This window comes from Prionailurus bengalensis, chromosome A2 (genome assembly GCF_016509475.1).
Source record: "Prionailurus bengalensis isolate Pbe53 chromosome A2, Fcat_Pben_1.1_paternal_pri, whole genome shotgun sequence".
NCBI lineage: Eukaryota > Metazoa > Chordata > Mammalia > Carnivora > Felidae > Prionailurus > Prionailurus bengalensis.
Genome location: NC_057348.1, coordinates 122,514,898 through 122,534,971, shown reverse-complemented (window position 1 = coordinate 122,534,971; position 20,074 = coordinate 122,514,898). Strand labels below are relative to the sequence as shown.

General features: G+C 41.1%; 1 protein-coding gene across 4 annotated transcripts in view; it reads left to right on the top strand.

The window, feature by feature from the left end:
• Positions 1-20,074, top strand: part of PDE1C (phosphodiesterase 1C) — a 507,283-nt gene that overhangs the window by 431,422 nt on the left and 55,787 nt on the right. For all 4 annotated transcript variants that reach the window (XM_043589209.1, XM_043589211.1, XM_043589210.1 and 1 more), the window contains 4 exons: positions 3,357-3,438; positions 6,794-6,914; positions 8,553-8,728; positions 18,598-18,828. In XM_043589209.1, coding sequence (XP_043445144.1) covers positions 3,357-3,438; positions 6,794-6,914; positions 8,553-8,728; positions 18,598-18,828 — 610 coding nt within the window. The remainder of the gene's footprint in view (positions 1-3,356; positions 3,439-6,793; positions 6,915-8,552; positions 8,729-18,597; positions 18,829-20,074) is intronic.

Sequence of the window (20,074 nt, the reverse complement as noted above, 5' to 3'; positions counted from 1 at the left end):
TCTTCCCCAGCACCTGTTTTTAGCTGGCTTTATTAACTGGTTTAATTATTGTAGTCTGTCTTTTATTATTTAAATTTAGTTATGTTTTTTTATGTATCAAGTTTAAATGATATATTCTTACCCCCATCTACAACAGATAAGAAAGCCAGTGTTTATTCATTACCTTCCAATACCATTCCCCATTTTTTTTCATAACATAATTAACTCCTTATTGCTATTTGTTGGCTATCATATTTCTAAATTGTCCTGAGTTTTTAAATGAGCATTCTCTGGCATGTACGACCTGCTGTTTACAAAAGATAAACCTTAAACAATACCACTTGGAAAGGTGGAAAACATATCTGGCAAAAGCATAATTTTCTAGTTTGTTTTTGTCTTGGTTCTACTCACTGCTGGTACTTTAGCTCTGGTTGATCTTCCATCGGTTGGCCAAAGTTGTTCTTCAAGTGGTTTCTTTTAGAAGAACGAATGCAACACATTTTTGTATACTTGCCAGTTTTTCTACTGCTATTATATGTGGACCATAGTTTGCTTGCGTTTTTTTTTTTTTTCTTTTTTTTTTTTTTTTGGTGGGTGGTGGGCCAGGGGTGGAATCAAGCTTTCTTTCCCTGAAGACTTTTTTAGATTTCACTCAAATACGTTCTACCTGTGCATATTGCTATGGAGGGGTTGGAGGCCCTGCTGTAATTATTTTCATGTCTAGGTGATGTATCTTTTTGCTTATGTGCCCTAAAGGATCATTTCTTTACCTTTGAAGCCCACTGACAGAACTGGGATATATTTCAATAATGATTGTTTTGTAATAGCTTTTCTTGGGACCTGGTCTGTTCTTTTCCTCTATAGATTCAGGTTACATTGATTAAATCTTTGAATGCTTTCCTTTTCCATTTATTTATTTCTCTTTTTTAGGGAAAGCAGTTATTCATATGTTGTCTCCCTTTTGTTTCTCTTCCATGTCTATCACTTTTCTTTTAAACCTTCATTAACTCTTTGATCAGGGGTATTTGTGTGGCCTGCTTTTTACACTCCTGACCTCTATGCCCCTTACTGTGTTTCCATCGAGAAAAACTCTTGTTTGTGCAGCTTCGTATGCAATCTTCCTTTATGCAATGGTCTGTTTTTCTTTTCCGTTAGTTACAAAACTATCCTTTGTACTGAGGCTTTTGCCCTTCTTAAAAAATATTGATGTCTTCAGTAAAAAGGAAAGTGTTTGAATAATTCCACATGGGCCAGTAGTTATAGAACCATATAATATTGTTTCAATCAAGTTGAATTCACCAGAAGTACACCTTTCCACATTACTTTCTGCAAATTACTTTTTTTCCAATTCATAAATGTACCTGTCATCCAAAGGGAATTCAGTGACCACTATTTTAAAATAGGGTTTTAATAGTTGAGCCTTCTCAGCTCAATTAAATCCAAAAGATGTATGTGATGTATAGATGTGGGTACAGACAAGTCCATGGGATAAGAAGTTGTTTTATAGCTTGTACTTTTTCAGTAATAAAATCCAAACTAATGCTTACGTCTTAATAGTCAAGTGGTTTGTGTTTCCCACCTCTTCTTCTAAACCACCCCCATTAAAATGTACCAAAAAACCAACTTGTATCCCTGCTTCATAGGGAATAAGAGTGGGTTTTACTTGTTTAAGCTGCAATATCCCACAGAACCATCTACACCACAACAGTTTATGTCATAAATCCTCTTCCTTCTTTTTGTACTGCCCAAGAAGAAATAGCTCAGGGGTAAATTATTTTTATCATGCCAAGGAATACTCAGAAACAGAGGAGCCATTGTGTCCCATGGGGTGTCTACCCAGGAAAGGGTGCAGAAGGAACTGAGCCACTTCAGGACTGTTCCTGAGACCCTTGGATGTCCCCAGCACCTATTGTGACCCCACCATTCAGCTTCCTCAGACGCCCATTCCTTTTCCTTCCTTTCCTTTTGTGTGTGTGAACCAGCATCCTTTCTCTTCGATAACATGCCTTAGAAAGAAAACATATTTAGTTTTTGAACTTGGCCTAGTTTTTGAATGACGTTGTTACTTTTCACTTACTATTAATTTATTGGTAGTATTTATTATAATCAGAGTGTATTTGAGATAATAAATTCACTAAATGTTCCTCAAATCTTGACTTAAATATTTAGAGATATCTATTAGAAAACAATAATAGTTTTTTATATATTTACATATATTTTCTCATTATTTAATCCTCATCATAACCTGATGAGATAAGTATTATTATCCATACTTTATAGAACATAAGACTGAAATGTAGAGAAGGAAAGTCAACTTCCTGTGATCACACAGCTAGAGGGAGAAAGGCCAGATTCAAGCCCAAATCAGTAGCCATTAACCTGAGCAAATTCTAGCCTTGTAAAATGAATCAGCACACCTTCACTACTATAAGAAAGCTGTCATATTTTTCCTTTCCTCTAGGTGTGTGACTAAAGTCACACGGGTTTTCATTTTTTTATTACTGTTTATTTGCTTTTGAGAGAGAGAGAGAGCGTGAGCAGGGGAGGGGCAGAGAGAGATAGAGACAGGGAATTCGAAGCAGGCTCCAGGCTCTGAACTATCAGCACAGAGCCCGATGCAGGGCCAGAACCCACGAGCTGTGAGATCATGACCTGAGCCAAAATTGGACGCTTAACCAACTGAGCCACCCAGGTGCCCCTGGTTCAGGTTTTAAAAAATCATCTCCCTCATTATTTAGACTTCCCATAGTACTCGCTTATTATAGTGATGGTTTTTTAGTGAGATTGAGAATATATTGGTCAGAAAATTATTATTGTCTAACTTGGTAAACACAAGCAAGTATTTACTGTTTCATTTTTTGGTTCACTGTTCATTATGGACTGAGCCCTGTGCTTAAGACCCCAGAGCACTTACCTCAGGTGTGTGGCTTTAGGTAGCAACACTAGCAGAATAAATCCGATCAGTCTGGTTTGAATTTGTGTCTTGGCAGGGGTGGGAGGAAGAGGTTCACTGGCTCAAGAAAGGCCACACAGATCGACGAAAACTTGAGAACACACAGGAATTCTGGATGCAGTTTTAGCTCTAGGCCACAGAACTCGTTGGCTTTTCTTTCCTCGGGCACCAATTGCTGCCCGATGAGGCTTTCTGTACAACAGCATGTGCCTTTGCAGTTGGATGGAATGATTGGACCCCAGAGGGTTTCAGCCTCTTGGTGTCTTTTATGCACAGGATCAGGCCCCAGAAGGACTTATTACATAATGTAATTGTAATAATTATAATAAAGACCAGTGGCCTTTGTGGCAGTTGAAGTTGCTAAATAAAATCTGGGCAACTCCACCTACTGATCTTAATTTACTGTGACCTCCTATTTTTCCAGGGTGACAGAGAAGCAGAGCTGGGGCTGCCTTTTTCTCCTCTGTGCGACAGAAAGTCAACGATGGTTGCTCAGTCGCAAGTGGGTACGTGTTGACAGCCCTTTGGATGGAAAGAAAAAACGGACTGGGGTTGCCTAGAAGTAAGCGCAGATGCTCCCAGTGATACTTTGGCTGGGAACCTGGCTCCATTCTGCTGTGCCATGCTTATGGCTTTGGCTGATTGGGTTGTTAGAGCCCCTCTCCCCATCCTTGTCCCTGGAATGTGGCTGGTTTGTAGGAAGATTAGACAGTGGTGCTCTGCTGTGTCTATCATTCCCCACTAAGAGCAGAAAGGGCCTCAACTTTCCAACATGGTAAGAATCAGTGACAGGAAGCCCATTGTATTTCAACCTCTCCATTCTGCATGCAACACTGGAAGTCTCCCTGTTATTTCTCCCCAGTGATGCTTCCTTTGGCCCTGTTTCCAGGACAGTCCTATTTCCTGGATGACCTTAATTCCAGGAATGGCTCATTTTAAATGTTTCCTTCTTTTTAAAAACTTTTCAGCACTTTTTTTTAAATAAAGATAATTTTGTACTGCTAATAACCATAATATATGTGAATTACAAAAATCCTTAGATATGAGGGTACCAGTATCACACATTAATCAAATATCATCAGTGATCTCCACCTTGGAAGAGTCTGAAATTATTCAAAAAATAAATTCAACAAGGATTTACTGATTTTTTTCTACTTGTGTTTTGAATACTATTTTTCATAATTGTTTTCATACTATTGTATTGAGTTTCTATTAGGCATGGGGCACTGCTGGGCACTGTACTAGATGGTATAAAAAACAAATACAAATTATAAATGCTATCTGCTCCCAAAGACATTGAGCCAGTATTGGGTGGTAGGCAAGACTTTAGGAAAACAGTGTCTGTTTGAATGTTACAGTGCTCAGATTGAGTTTTCTATGTGGTACATTCAGGCACAGAATAGTGTCTGTGGACCGTTAAACCCAGAAAGATTTGTTGAAGGGTAATGTTTGAGTTGGGGATTAAGAAAGAAGTAGGCAGTGTAGGCAAATGGTGCTGTAGGTGAGAGGCGTGTAACAGGCACATGGAAGGGCATTCCAAACAAGGGATTAGCATATACAAAGCAGGGAAATTTAAAACAGCCTAGTACGTCAGGGAATTACAAATAATTCCATATGGTTGGAGTAGTGGGCAGAATGTATGATGAAGTGAGGGCCATGTATGGAGAGAAAATCAGGGCATATCCAAAGAGTTTTAAGTAAGATTTAAAAACATATAAATGGATGCTTTAGAATGAGAATCAGCAAACTGTTGCCTGTGGGCCATATATGGCCTACCACTCGGTCCTGTAAATAATTCCATTATAAGACAGCTAAGTGCGATATTTGAGTGTTGTCTATGGCTACCTTTGCACTACAGTGTGAGAATTACGTAGCTGTCCTAGATTTGGCCCGTAGAACCTAAAATATTTACTATTTGGCCCTTTACAGAAAAAGCTTGTCAACCACTGTTATAGCAAGATTTCTCTATAGGTAGCTTGGAGGGTTTTGAGTAAGACTAGAGGCGAGGAAATCAGCTGGGTGCCTTCTGCAGGCTTACAGGGAAGAGATGATGAGTGTGAGAATTGAGGAAGCACATAGACTCTCCAGGAGAAAGGTGGCATATAACATATTAAGGATTCAGCTGGATGCAAACCTAAGGTAAAGGCAGTGATCCAGATTAAGTGGTTGGACCATGGTCCCATTTATGAGGGTTGGAGGGAAAGCTGATGAGTTAGTTCTGGTTTGGACATACTGAGTTTAACCTGTAAGAAATCCAAAAGGTGAAATAGTATCATGAAACACTTAAGTTTCAGCTTAAGCTAAAATTTTAAAAGTATACCTCAATTAACTATAACACAGATTTGGCCATCAGTGTTTCCTTATCAGGATACTATGGGCATTTGGGGCAATCCTTGTTTGGTCAATTACATTATACGGTTTTCAGCATCCTTCATTGCTGGACATTAAATGCCAAGATCACCTGCACTTCAGTCATTAGGAAAACCAAATAAGCATTTGTACCAAACACTGTATTTCCTTGGATTGGTATTTCATTTCCTTCTAACTTTCACGTGGCTGCGTTAAGGAACGACGACCAATAGTTTCAGGTCATATAGTTTCTCCTAACGTGTCACAGAACGCTCGGGTATTTTTGAGCCATTGACACAGTGACTCCAGCCTAACATCAACTGTCTCTCCAACATGGCCGTATCTCTAAGGTACAGTTCCAGATCTGACCCCTCTCCCAGTTTCCAGCCCTGTTTCTCCCAATTCTGTTTGCCCTCTGCCATCTGGATGTGTCCCCTGCACCTATTAGTCAGCACATCTAAGTCTAAGCCCATCATTTTTTTCCCCAGCTACGTTTTGTCCCCCCGCCATCATCCCTGTGTTCTCTGCTCTGCTGTGGGAGATCTCCTTGGAGACAGCACCACTACTGCAGCATGTGGACCTGTGCCTCCATCACACATCTGCCTTACAATGAATGACACTGGGTCTCCCCTCCCTTACCTTCCTTTGGGCTATCTCGACAGCTTCTAAAATGATTTTCTCAGCCTCAGCCCCTCCTGCTCTCTCCCTTCCCATTCCTCTTGCCAAATTAACTTTCCCAAAGAACATTTAAAAAAATCTTAACTGTGATGGTGCCCAAACACGTCAAGGAGCGTAGAGTACCCATCTAAGTCTCAGCTCCTTAGCTCCACCCTCAGGAGCCTCCTGCCCTAAGCAGGTGACTACCTGCCTTCCCAGAATTCCCCTTTCCAACTCCAAAAAAGTCTTTAAGCCTCAGTCATTCCTCAGACACATCCTACCTTTTTCCTATCCTTGTCACTTGGCTTATTCCACTCCTTCCACCTAAAGTGAAGAGCCTTAGGTCTCAGCTCAAACACACAACTCCCCTAAAGCTATTCACAGACCTCTCGTGAGAGGGAAAATATCCTTCCTTCCTTACCTTCCCAGAGGCCTCATTTGGGCTTCCCCTTGGGCCCTTTCCATATCCCCTCAGGGTCATTTTTGTGCTCAGGTCATCTCTCCTGTAAACTCCTTGAGGGTAGGCAGGTTGTGTTCTACATCTTCATCTTTTATGCAGCACCAACCACAGATCTATGACACAGTGGAGGTTGGATATGAGTTTCTTAAGCACTTTATTGCACCATCTACTAAAAAGTCATAGGAAGTTACATAGGAGAGATGGAACTCACTCATGATATTCAACTCCAGGAATATGTTAAATGAATAAGACCAACCTTCTCTCTCCTGATCTGATCTGGAGCTCCCCTGCAGATGAAGTTTAAAAAAAAGAGAAGGTTCATCAGTTTCCATAGGGAAATATGGAAGGGACCAGTTTATGTGTAGTTCCTCTGAAGCGTTGCTGTCTCTCTTCAGGTTTTATTGATTTCATCGTGGAACCCACCTTTACTGTGCTCACGGACATGACCGAAAAGATCGTGAGTCCTTTAATTGATGAAACCTCCCAAACTGGCGGGACAGGACAGAGGCGTTCAAGGTCAGTGCAGAAGCTTGAAGGGTGAGGGTCAGGTCGGCCTCTCCACAAGGACAGAGTCACTCCTTTGGGAGGGATGGGGGTTTTTCATAATGATGTTTGCCCTCCCTCTCTTGTAAGAGAGATGTCTGCCTCTTTCTTTTTCTCAGAGGAGTTGAAGCTATATACTGTCTGTACTCTCCAGGCTGGCCGGGAAGGGAATGACCAAGGTCCACACCGTGACCGGAGCATTCCCAGTACAGGTTTCCTACCACATTCTCTCTTTCGGTGCTTTTGCTCGTGACAACATCCATCCTGGCACTTTGATTGCCTGAGCCCAGACAGTCCTTGCTTCCCATAATCCAAAAAGACAGTCCCGCTGATCGGAGTCATCCCAAGAAATGAAACTCACTTTCATTTCTAGGTTCAGGAAGGGAATGAAGTGGAGGAAGGAAAAAAACCTGCAAGTTTTAAGTCACCCTCTGACACGGTTTCATTATATTGAGCATAGATTAGTGGCAGGTTCTGGAGTCAGATTCCAGGTTAAATATCCCAATCCCATTACGTTGTACCTGTGTCATCTCAGGCGAGTTTTCTTGATTTCCCATGTAGGTTGTAATACTCCTAGGTTGGAGGAAAGACGAAGTGAGTTATTCAGTCTACATAAAGCCCTTATAACAGGATCAAGCACAGAGGAAATGCTTGCACCATGGCTAGTATTCCTGCCCCTCCCCCGCTTGTCCATGTAAAACCTGGGGCTTTGTCATAAATGAGAAAGGGGGGAAATGGAATTAATGGGAAAAATAAGAAAAGAGCAAGAAGGAGAGAAGGTAAGAGGAATATTAGGACAGTGGGATCCCGAACACTCAAGGTGAATGAACCCAGTGACGGCTGCTAACAAGGAGGACGGAAGCCTTCTCCCTGGTCCCCTGCCCCACGGGACTGGGCTGAAACGTATCCTGCTGGTCTAGTCAGCCAAGGTTGTCAACGGGTGCGCATTTGTGTCAGTCACTGCGCAAGCCACCTGGAAGTGTATAATACCTTAAAGTTTCCCGGGAGGCTACACTTTCTATGTTTGCAAAAATGCCCATGTTTCAAGCTTGAAGTAATATTCATTTTAAAAAATGTCTTTTGCATGTCTCATTTCCCACAATCTCTAAGGTGTCTGTGCCTTTTCAGCTTCCCCCGAGAATACAAGGAAATCATCTTACTCTGGCCTTGGGGATCCTGGGGTCAGAGGCACTCAAGTACAGGGGGAGGTGGACCTGGAGAGAAAGAGGAACAAGTGACTGGGTAACTTGGAAAAGTGGTCAGTGTAGAAGCAGATGGGTGCACTGTGGAACTAAGTAGGAGCCCGATTTCAAATTAGTTAACTTCGGAGAGTTGAAGCCAGAAGATTCATATGAGGGAATTCTAGTCATATTGAATAAGAAGATACCAATCAACAGAGAAGAAATACAGGGGATATGGATACTCATGAGGCTGAAATCTTGATCTTTTTCTCCTGCTGAGAATACAGAATTTCCCATCTCTCACATATGGAAAGAGGAATTGCACCCCAATAACTTGAGGAGCGCTGCTCACTCCTTTCTTGGGCTTGCTCACTGGGATATGTTTTTCAAACACTAACCGTCCTCTTGGGTATGACTTTTTGATCTCCAGTTTGAACAGCATCAGTTCGGCAGATGCGAAGCGATCAGGTGTCAAGAGCACTGGCTCAGAAGGAAGTGCGCCCGTCAACAGTTCTGTCATCCCTGTTGACTATAAGAGTTTTAAAGCCACGTGGACTGAGGTGGTGCACATCAATCGGGAGAGATGGAGGGCCAAGGTGCCCAAAGGTAACATGCTACTGGGGAACCTTCCTGGAGATCTGTCCAAATCCACTTAAAAAAACAAGGCATTGCCAACCCTGATTTCTAGGTATTGCAAATGAAGCACAATCTCAGGCTGTTTATCCAAATGGCGGAATGTTAGGCTCTCCCATCTTTTGCTGTTCATTGTATGTAATGCTCAGTACATGACAGAATGAGGCAGCCCACCGAGTCCCCATTTCAGCATGACCTTTGTGCTGTATGACTAAATTCCTCTTTTTGGTATAAAGATTCTACAGAGGATGGGTGTTGTTATTTCTTGGTTTTTGCTAGACTACTTTCATTCTCATTTCGTGTCATGTGACACACTTGTGAAGCCTTAATTTCTTCCTTCCTCTAAGTAAAGCCTGGCCAATAGCCACCCCTGCCATTACGTTAGGACAGAGAGAGCTTTAATATCCTTGCATACATTTTTATCTTCCTTTCATGTTCTCAACTTCCTTTCAGTCATAACTCGGACTGATCTTCTGAGACGAAGGTAACTTGTAGGTAAAATTCATTGAGGCCAACGTCAAAATTCATTATCAGAAACATCATGACTCTTGGTACTGTAAATAAAAAAGACTGAAATCTGTGCGCTTCTTGAAAGTTGAAACCAATTTGCTCATACATGTATTTGTGTTTATTGAACACATACTACATGGTCCATACATACTACATGCTCATCTTGTAGTCTAGGGAGGAACACATACCTGAGATAAGGGAGTGATGCTGTGGTGCCTGATTCCAGGGAGGCACGAAAACATAGCTGGCTCTTGGGAGCTCAGCGAGGAGCTCGGTGAGGGGGCTGATCCCAGTAGGATTTGTGGAGGTGAGCCTTCAATAACAGTCAGTGCTTGTTAACATCTACTGAATGAATCCCTACTATGTGCCAGGCTCTGTGTTCTGTGCCAAGAGTGCAGAGGTGAATAACAGACATCCTCATCCTCAAAGCTCACAGTCTCTTGAGGGCAGGAGGCATTACCACAGAGTTTCTTTCAAAGAAAGAATGGAAGTTCACTCAAGGATTTGCACTTGTCACCAGCACTCACTGGCCCCTGTCCCCAGATCCTCAGAACAAGGAAAGAGAGTTCTATCCTCAAACACAGCACTGACACTTTCATCCACCAGTGCCCGCACAACACGTTGGAAGAAGTGCGGGAGTGGCTGGGCGCAACATGTTCCGGCCCTGTTTGCCCCTCATACTTCAGGGGGTGCTTCCGGTGTGGGAGAGAAGAGACCTCACTGCTGGAGTTAATCAGATGCCAGCCACTGTGGCTTGTCCACAGAATCCTGGCCAAGTGGCTGCTCATTTCATGTGGGGCAGAGGGTTTATATTTATATTTATGTTTATGGTGCTGTTAAGGCATAATTGGGCCCTTATCATTTCAGGACAGATGTTGCACCCTGAGCTACAGAGCCAACTCCTCTTCCGTACTTTAAGTGTAGCCTCTCACAGTGTATTCAGATGCTTTAAACATTTAAATTCTCCCTGTTGGCAGGCATTGCAAACAGCAGTGGCAGCTACTACCTCATCTCAAAAGAAGCACTCTCTTGTAATCAATTACACTCATTACGTTTGAAAATCCAATTCCTGACAGCACACAGTCTAAAGAGGTACTTCAGAATAATTTGTTTGCAGTTATCTGGCTTCCTTAAGTTACCTTCTGAAACTAATGACCTGGGGGAGCGTTAGGTTCTTTTCCAGGAGAAAACTGGCCCTTTAAGAATGACAGATAAATAAAAGCGGGTAATTACAAAATGTTAGGTACGCTGATGGAGATATGGTTAAGCTATTTTGGAAGCATAAAGGGACGTTTCCCTAAACCTGCTTATTTGGGTATTTGGGAAGGCATCCTGTAGCCAGGACTTCAAGGATGCTTGAGGTTGAGTCCTGAAGGAGGTGCTATATTTAAAAATGGGGAACAAGGAGGGAGTGGACACAGGCACAAAGCCTGGATTATGTATGTTTTGTGGGAGAATAGTTTGAATATCAAAGCAAATTTCAGTTAGTGGGGAAATGGAGAATTGAATCCCTATTTGCACTGTGCTCTTTGGCAGATTCATGTAGATTTCTTGAGAAAATTACCTTCTGGGGATGATAATACACATCACAGAGCTGATGCAAAGAACAGAAATAATATATGAAAAGCACTGAGAACAGAGCCTGTGTGTGGTTAGTGCCTGATAACTCATAGCTGTTACTTTAAAAAATTGGAAAAGAAAGTTAGAGGTTTGAATGCAGAGTTATGAAGGCGGTGGTAAAAATACTAACCTATATCTAATACTTTATTACATTTTCAGCCTCCCGGTAATGCTGTTGACTAGTTCCCTGGTGTTAAGAAATTCAGTTTGCATCTCTTTTCCCTCTGGTGATTAGTTTGTACCAGATTATCCCAGGCTGTTTTGCCTATTCTTTTCTATCAGAAAACTGTGATTTCAAGAAAGCCTGACCTGTATGGAGCACTTGAACCTCTGTTGTTATTAAATGGATTAGAATGGGATCTAAAGTCTTGGTTTTACTGACCAACCTGATTTACAAAGCGAGCTAGACCAGAACCCATAGTTGTTAGAAAAGATTAAACCAATATTTCTTAACAGCTCTCAGGGCTGAAAATTATTGTTCCCAAACAAAGATGTGTAGCTATAACAATTTGCAAGTCTGATCGATATTGATCAATTAAAAAAATTTTTTTAATGTTTGTTTTTGAGAGAGCGAGAGACAGAGAGAGACAGAGAAAGACAGAGGGCAAGTGGGGGAGGGCAGAGAGAGAGGGAGACACAGAATCTGAAGTAGACTCCAGGCTCTGAGCTGTCAGCACAGAGCCTGATGCAGGGCTTGAACTCACAAACCATGAGATCCTGACCTCAGCCGAAGTCGATGCTTAACCGACTGAGCCACCCAGGCTCAATATTGATCAATTTTTGTTTAGTATTTAATACTTTTTAAACACTTTTTTCTGGTGTAAGAATAATTTGTGTTTAGGTTACAGTGCTGACATATAAGTAAGATATATAAAGAAGAAAATAAAAATCACTCCAAACCTCTCCAACCAGACATAGCTATTAGTGAAATTCTGATGTATTCTTTTTTTTCTTTTCTTTTTCTTCTCTTTTCTTTTTTTTAATATGAAATTTATTGTCAAATTGGTTTCCATACAACACCCAGTGTTCATCCCAACAGGTACTCTCCTCAATGCCCATCACCTAACCCCCCCCCCCCCATCAACCCTCAGTTTATTCTCAGTTTTAAGAGTCTCTTATTGTTTGGCTCTCTCCCTCTCTAACTTTTTTTTTCCTTCCCCTCCCCCATGGTCTTCTTTTAAGTTTCTCAGAATCCGCATAAGAGTGAAAACATATGGTATCTGTCTTTCTCTGTAGGACTTATTTCACTTAGCATAACACTCTCCAGTTCCATCCAGGTTGCTACAAAAGGCCAGATTTCATTCTTTCTCATTGCCAAGTAGTATTCCATTGTATGTATAAACCACAACTTCTTTATCCATTCATCAGTTGATGGACATTTAGGTTCTTTCCATAATTTGGCTATTGTTGAAAGTGTTACTATAAACATTGGGGTACAAGTGCCCCTATGCATCAGCATTCCTGTATCCCTTGGGTAAATTCCTAGCCGTGCTATTGCTGGTTTATTTTTTATTTATTTATTTTTTTTATTTTTTTTTTTAAATTTTTTTTTTCAACGTTTATTTATTTTTGGGACAGAGAGAGACAGAGCATGAAGGGGGGAGGGGCAGAAAGAGAGGGAGACACAGAATCGGAAGCAGGCTCCAGGCTCTGGGCCGTCAGCCCAGAGCCTGATGCGGGGCTCGAACTCACGGACCGCGAGTTCGTGACCTGGCTGAAGTCGGACGCTTAACCGACTGCGCCACCCAGGGGCCCCTGGTTTATTTTTATTTTTTAATGCTTATTCTTATTTTTGAGAGAGAGAGAGAGAGGGAGAGCGAGTGAGTGCAAGCAGGGCAGGGGCAGAGAGAGCAAGACACAGAATCAGAAGCAGGCTCCAGGTTCTGAGCTGTCAGCACAGAGCCCTCTACATGGGGCTAGATCTCATGAACCGTGAGATCATGACCTGGGCTGAAGTCGGACCCTCAACCAACTGAACCATCCAGGTGCCCCCGATGTAATTCTTTTTAATTTTATTTATCATGCATATATATAAGTAAAAATTTTCCCCATACATTGCGATCATAGTATAATATTGTCCTGTATTTCATTTAACTATTTCATTTTTAAACATTTTTTTAAGTTTATTTATGTATTTTGGGAGAGACAGAGATAGTGTGAGTGGGGGAGCAGGAGAAAGAGAGGGAGAGAGAAAATCCCAGGCAGGCTCCGTGCTACCAGTGTAGAGCCTGACGTGGGGCTCAAATTCATGGAACTGGGAGATCATGGCCTAAGCCAAAACCAAGAGCCGGATGCTTACCTCGCTGAGCTACCCAGGTCCCCCTCATTTTACTATTTCTACTTTGAGCACTTTATCTTCATACTAGTATTCTTGGAAAGTATGACTTAAATGTCTGCATTGTATGTGATACCATAGTTTAATCATTCCTCCATTTCTGCACATTTTGGTTTCCAATTCTTCATTATTGCATATCACAGTGTTAAAAACATGCAAGTTCAAAAGTCTTTGAGCCTACGTATGATTATTTATCTAGGATAAATTTCTAGGTGTGAAATTTCCTCTGTCAAAGTAGATGAAAAACTGTAAGGCTCTTGATATATGTTATCAAATTTCTCTCTGGCAATTTTTTTCAACTAATATTATCTCCCAATAGAAGTGGGAAATATTTCCCTATATCCCTCCTTCATTTTTCCATTAAAATGTTTATATTTTTACTGTTGATTCATATTAACTCTTTATATGTTAAGGATGGTAATTCATCAGTTGGCAAAATATCTTGCAACTTCTGCCCTGCACTAGTTTGTCCTATGCCTTTTAATTTTATGTTCTTTTTTTCCCTGGGAAGTATAGTCACGATCTCTCAACATATAACATTACTACAATATTTTCAGTAGGACTATATTTCCTGTGCTCTAGCTTTTATCTCCATGACTTATTTATTTGTAACTGGAAGTTTGTATCTTTTAATCCCCTTTATGTATTTAATCCATCTCCCTACCCCGCAGCTAACTTTATAAATGGTCTTTTAAAATATATCCTATTTTTATTTTACCAGAGATTTCCTTTACATTTTTATTGACCTGTGTGTATCAATGTAAATATGAAATGGTATGGCTGAGCTTGGGTGGCTCACTCTGTTAAAGCGTCCAACTTCGGCTCAGGTCATGATCTCACGGTTTGTGGGTTCGAGCTCCTCATCGGAATCTGTGCTGACAGCTCAGAGCCTGGAGCCTGCTTCAGATTCTGGGTCTCCCTCTTTCTCTGCCCCTCCCCTGCTTGCACTCTTGTCTCTCTCTCTCTCTCAGAAATTAATAAAACGTTTTAAAAAATTAAATTAAGAAATTGTATATAATGACACTCCTTTGCAAATGCTGATTTATGGAATTTTTATTTATTTCCTACATAATCACTGTTTTTGTTGAAATACTATGAGATTTTTAATCTAGGTGATTATAAGTAGAATATTATTTTATAATTAACTTAACCTTTAATATTACTTGTAATATTTGCATCAAGTTTTATATGTATGAAACAATTATTTCCATTGAACACTAAGATTTACTAGTTTTATTGCACATCATTAATATATTTCCTTATTCTTAAGTTTCTAATATTAGTTGAATTTTTCTATCAGTTGGAGCACTTTTTGGCTTCAGTTTTTAAAAGGTGAAAGATTTATGTGATCTGAAGAGAAACCAGAGCATTTGGCTTCAGGTTTTAGAAAGATCCTGTGTGAACACCTTCTGGTCCTTAGATAGCTGGAGATATTTTTCTGTTGTTTTTGTGTACAACTAAGAGTTAACTGTTCAAAATTCATATAGTATTTTGGTGGTTTTTCAGTTTCCTTTTCTCTCTCTCTCTCTGTAGGTAGTTTAAGAAGGCAATTCAGAAAATTTTACCAAGGGATAACTAGTGCAATACCATTTTTAACCAAGAGACCACAAACCATTATTCAGAAAGGGAGATGAAATGAAATCAGTGTAGTTCTCCCAGAATGCATAGCATGCAGCGTGGGATAGGACCAGCTCTAAGGAGAAGCAAGATTTGTGGATCATGAGGGCCCTGCTCTGCTGTGCTCTACCTTTACTCATTAGCTGCTGGTTTGGGCCATTTTCATAATGAGTCAAATCACCACAGATATCCTGAAATGGGAAGCAAAAGGAAATGCAATTCAACTATGGCATTTGCTTCCTACTAGTCTAGAAGCCTACGAGTGCCATGGATGCTAAATCTAAGACCTGACAAGTTAAATCTATATATATTATCGTTGGAACCTTATAGCACAAATTAATTGTGCGCTAGTCTACTTTTTCTCTTTGTAGGAAAGGTTTATGTATCTTGTATATCTGAAAATATATGAGAATCTGTTTACAGTGGCACAAACATACCTTCTGCTGATTTTTTTTTCTTAGTTATATGTTTGCTTGTTTTTGTCTACTTATTTTGAGTAGTATCACTGGGTGCTGATAGCTGATCACACTCATTTCAGTTATTTCGCAGAAGCATGGAGAGATGGGAGTAGAGTAGTGAAGTGGAAGAACATGGCAAAGCCACGTGCTGGAACACAGTTGCCACAGGGACAGGAGTCATATAGTAGGGCAGGCTGCCTGGGATCTGATTGTAATGTCATAAGAGCTGCCATTCATTAATTCAAACATTAATTGACCGCTGTCAGCTGTAGTTGAGCAAAAATGGATTTGTTTCTGAAATGTACCTTCTCCCAGTTTTTATTTTTCCTTGCTAGATTTCCATAGAAAATTGTTCTGACTCAGTTGTCAAATAAATTTTTCTTGCTCACATATTTTATGCTCTTCTGTAGCAAACCAGAATTTAACACCTTCAGTTTTTATCAGTTGCTTTTGACTTGTGGATATTTTGAATGTTGAAAGTTTGCCACAGATTCAGTGGGGGTTCTGTGAGGGGACCATAAATTATTTAACCTGCTACCTGAATGTGAGTGAATTCCCCTCCCCCTCACTTTTCCTCTCTATATAGTAAGTACAGTCATCTTTTTTACTCACCTGTATTTAGTGGTTAAGGAAACCAACATTTGTCAAATGGCTAACTCTTTCAAGACAGGACTTTAGAGTTTGTATGCTTTCTGTATTTTACACAGGTCTAGATTACAGATGGAATATGTACAAGTCAGGTTTATTGGCAGATTGGGCAAATCATACCCATTGTGTGCATTTTCACTTAGTTAACGAATACTCCATGAGCGTCTTCTATGTGTCAGGCGCTGGGAATTCAGTGATGGAGATGACATTTGACTTCTGTCTCTCGGGCACTATGCGAAGGTGAGAGGAAGTCTGGGCGAACATTCCAGGGGGCCTCCTGTGACCCTGTAGTCCACTGAGAATGCCATTTCACTATTTTCTGCAGGGGCATCTTCTTACTCTTTAGTTGTACTTTTCTGTAGAAGTCAGAAGAGATATCATACTCTATATGTGCATAATTCAGTTATTTTGTAAAGAAATCTTTCCTCGCCTTTTCATTGTAAAGTATAAATGCATCCTCTTGGGAAGTAGAATGTCAGGAAATAGTGAATGGCAAACATTTAAAATTTAAATGAGTGCTCATCAATCCTGATTGCATGTTAGAATCATCTGGAGAGCATTTAAAATATCCTATTCTTGCCCCTCTCCCTCCAGAATACGATTTAATTTGTCTGGGGTGACACCAAGGCATTGAGTTGGATAGGTGGATAGATGAATCAATGAAAAGAGTAATAAAAACTTCATAATATATTAAGGAGGACATTGAAGCCAGGCAAATCTAGGGGCGGGAGAAGCCTAATGAAGCCAGAGATCATCGACATCCACAAAATACAATACAGTTCAATGACATGTGAACCTGGATCAGATTTGGGCTTTGTGCTCTTAACCAGGTAAAACGGGAAACAACCACTCTGGTGACCATTAGATTAAAAACAAACTTGTCGTCTGTGAAAGCTAGCTTTTTCAGGACCAACACTAACCAAGGGAAATCAAGAGGACCCCTGATAATAATGAGGTGTAGGATATTTTTAACACATCTAGATTTAAAAAATGAAATAATGTTTTCTATAATGGATGGCACAATCTGGAAAGCCTTTTTAGTCAGTTGAATGCTAAACGGGGTGAGCCTCTACCCTAAGGGATGATTGGTCTCTGTTAGGTGTGTGTCACTTTCTGCAGCCAAGTGCCACTTTATTGCCTCCAAGGCCCCCGCATGATCTCAATTCTGCATGTCCTTGGCCATTTGACCACATCATCTGTCACTAACCTCTTCTAAACTTGTGTTAGCCGTACTGACCAACTCAATATCCCTTGAACATTCTACGCTCATTCCTACCTCATGGCCTTGACATTTTTAAATTCCTCTGTCTTATATGCCATTTCCCCTAATTATTGCACAGCCAGCAATTCATGATAAAGAATGCAATGCCACCTCCTGATGCAATGCCACCTCCCTCCTTTATGTTTATTGTGTTCCATCATATTATTTTGCTTAACCATTTTTGTAAAACCCTTTCACCACCTGAAATTATCTTAGTGACTTGTTTACTTAATTATGATCTTTTCTATTTCATAATTCTTACGTGCTGCTACATTCCCAGCACCTAAAATGGTGCTTGACACTGTAGCTATTCAATAAGCTATCAGTTGAATGAGCCAATCTATCTTTTCATGAATACTTGACCGTATGTAATTATGCCATGTTTTTGATGAAACACAGAGCCAGATCCTTTCATAGTAAGCAGAATTGGAAATACAGCTGACATCCTGTCACTAAAGGGGAAGATACAGACCAGGATACCTGGCCAAACTAAAGGCCACCTCTAATCTTGTGGACAGTTTGAAGACCTGTGTTTTGTAAGCCCTAATTATCCTCTTCCTACTTAAAAAAAATTTTTTTTAATGTTTATTTATTTTTGAGAGAGACAGAGACAGAATGCGAGTAGGTTAGGGGCAGAGAGAGAGGGAGACACAGAATCCGAAACAGGCTCCAGGCTCTGAGCTGTCAGCACAGAGCCCGGTGTGGGGCTTGAACTCACGAGCTGTGAGATCATAACCTGAGCCTAAGTCGGACGCTCAACCGACTGAGCCACCGAGGCGCCCCATCCTCATCCTACTTTTAAATTCACAGTGACCTGAAACTGTACTGTTCTAGTGGCAATTATTTTTCCTGTCTTTCTGTTTTGTAATCAGTTGTTTATGTTTAAACTCCAGATCCTAAACAGATCTACATGAAACTCCAGTTTTTGCAGTGGCACAGGAGAGTTTTGTAATGTACCTGAGCCTTGACTTCACTTCCATAAAATACGGTTTTAGTAATAGTAGCTACTGCTTAAAGGTATTTTGAAAATGTAAGGAAGTATTCCTTGAAAAGCACTTAGCATAATACCTGGCATAGAGGACACACTCAAGAGAAGTCACTGACGATAATATTGAAAATGCCAATTATAATCTTGATTTATTAATTATCATTATCCTTATTATTATTATTTTCTCCCTGCCCTCCCTTATAATCCACTGATTTCACAAATGACATCACCATGAACCAATTTTATTGGTTTCCTGAATATACACACTAATCTGATGTGAATTAACCAAAAATATACCCCAAACACTCAGTGCAAAGGCTTGGTTTTGTTCAAAGAGGCAATTTCCCTAATAGTGTGACCTCTTTTTATCTTTTCTGTGCCTTTCCTAACTTGCCCTGGGTACAGAGGAGAAGGCCAAGAAGGAAGCAGAGGAAAAAGCTCGCCTGGCCGCGGAGGAGAAGCAAAAGGAAATGGAAGCCAAAAGCCAGGCTGAAGAAGGCGCGGCTGGCAAAGCTGAGAAAAAGACATCTGGAGAAGCTAAGAATCAAGTCAATGGAACTCGCACAAACAAAAGCGACAACCCTCGTGGGAAAAATTCCAAAGCTGAGAAGTCCTCAGGAGAAAAACAACAGAATGGTGAGTACAGTTTCACCGGTGAAAGGCTCTTTTCGGGGTGCTGATGACGTGATGAATGGAAACTGGCCAACAACCACACCCGTGAGGACGGCTCTCAGGACAGGGCTTCTGTGGTCTTCCAGCTGCTGCTGATCACACCTCACTGGGCTGTGGACCCCATTAGGATCCCATCAAAAGCAGCCAGAGCCTTGCTTAAGCCATTCTTTCTGGGGAGATTTATACCTTCCAGGCCTTTCCCAGCTGTTCTGGAGACTCTGGCCAGTGCCTGCCTATCCACTGGGGAAATACCTGTTAACAATCCCAGCACGTTCCTGAGGGCTTATTGCCCAGATGGGTGGACTGGAAAATCAGTCTTCCATATGTACTATCCCTTTAGTAGGCAGGGCTGGGGCCCTGGTCTATCTAGGGTCTGTTCCTATAGTATGTGTCTGGCCATCTGTAGGTGAATAAGTATATACATTAGGGTGACCACCTTGCCCGGGACTGAGGGGCTTCCTGCATGCAGAGCTTTAGGTTTAAAATTTTTTTTAATGTTTATTTTTGGGAGAGAGAGAGAGAGAGAGAGAGAGAGAGAGAGAGAAAGAGAGCATGAATCAGGGAGGGGCAGAGAGAGGGAGACACAGAATCCAAAGCAGGCTCCAGGCTCTGAGCTGTCAGCACAGAGCCTGATGTGGGGCTCGAACTCGTGAACCACGAGATCATGACCTGAGCTGAAGTCAGATGCTCAACAGACTGGGCCACCCAGGTGCCCCAGAACTTTAGGTTTTAAGACCAGAAAAGTACCAGGATGATCTGGATGATTGTACTTACTGTTGATGATTTCTTAATATTTAAGGCAACAGATATTTATTGGTTAATAACTATGTGCGAAGCACTGTGGTTGGCACTGAGAATTTAGAAATGGAAAAGCCATAGGAAGTCCCCAATCTCATAGGGGTATGAACATCCTCAGAAGTGATTCCGAGCTAGTAACAGTAGTAACATGGCTGATAAAATGCCCAAGGATCATGTCAAAAAAGAGACATTAGCTTTGTTGCATCTGGGGATTGTGGAATGGAGAAATGTCACAGAAAACTTCAGGAGGTGGTGATGCCTGAGCTTTGCTTTAAATGCTGAAGTTTGCTGGTCAGATGGGAGACTGGAACTTCTTAGAGGGAGCAAGATGAGCTAAGGCACAAGGGCATGGAGTTGGTTACCTTCTTCAGGGAAGAGCAGGAAGTTCAGAGTCTCTGGAGCTGTCAAATGC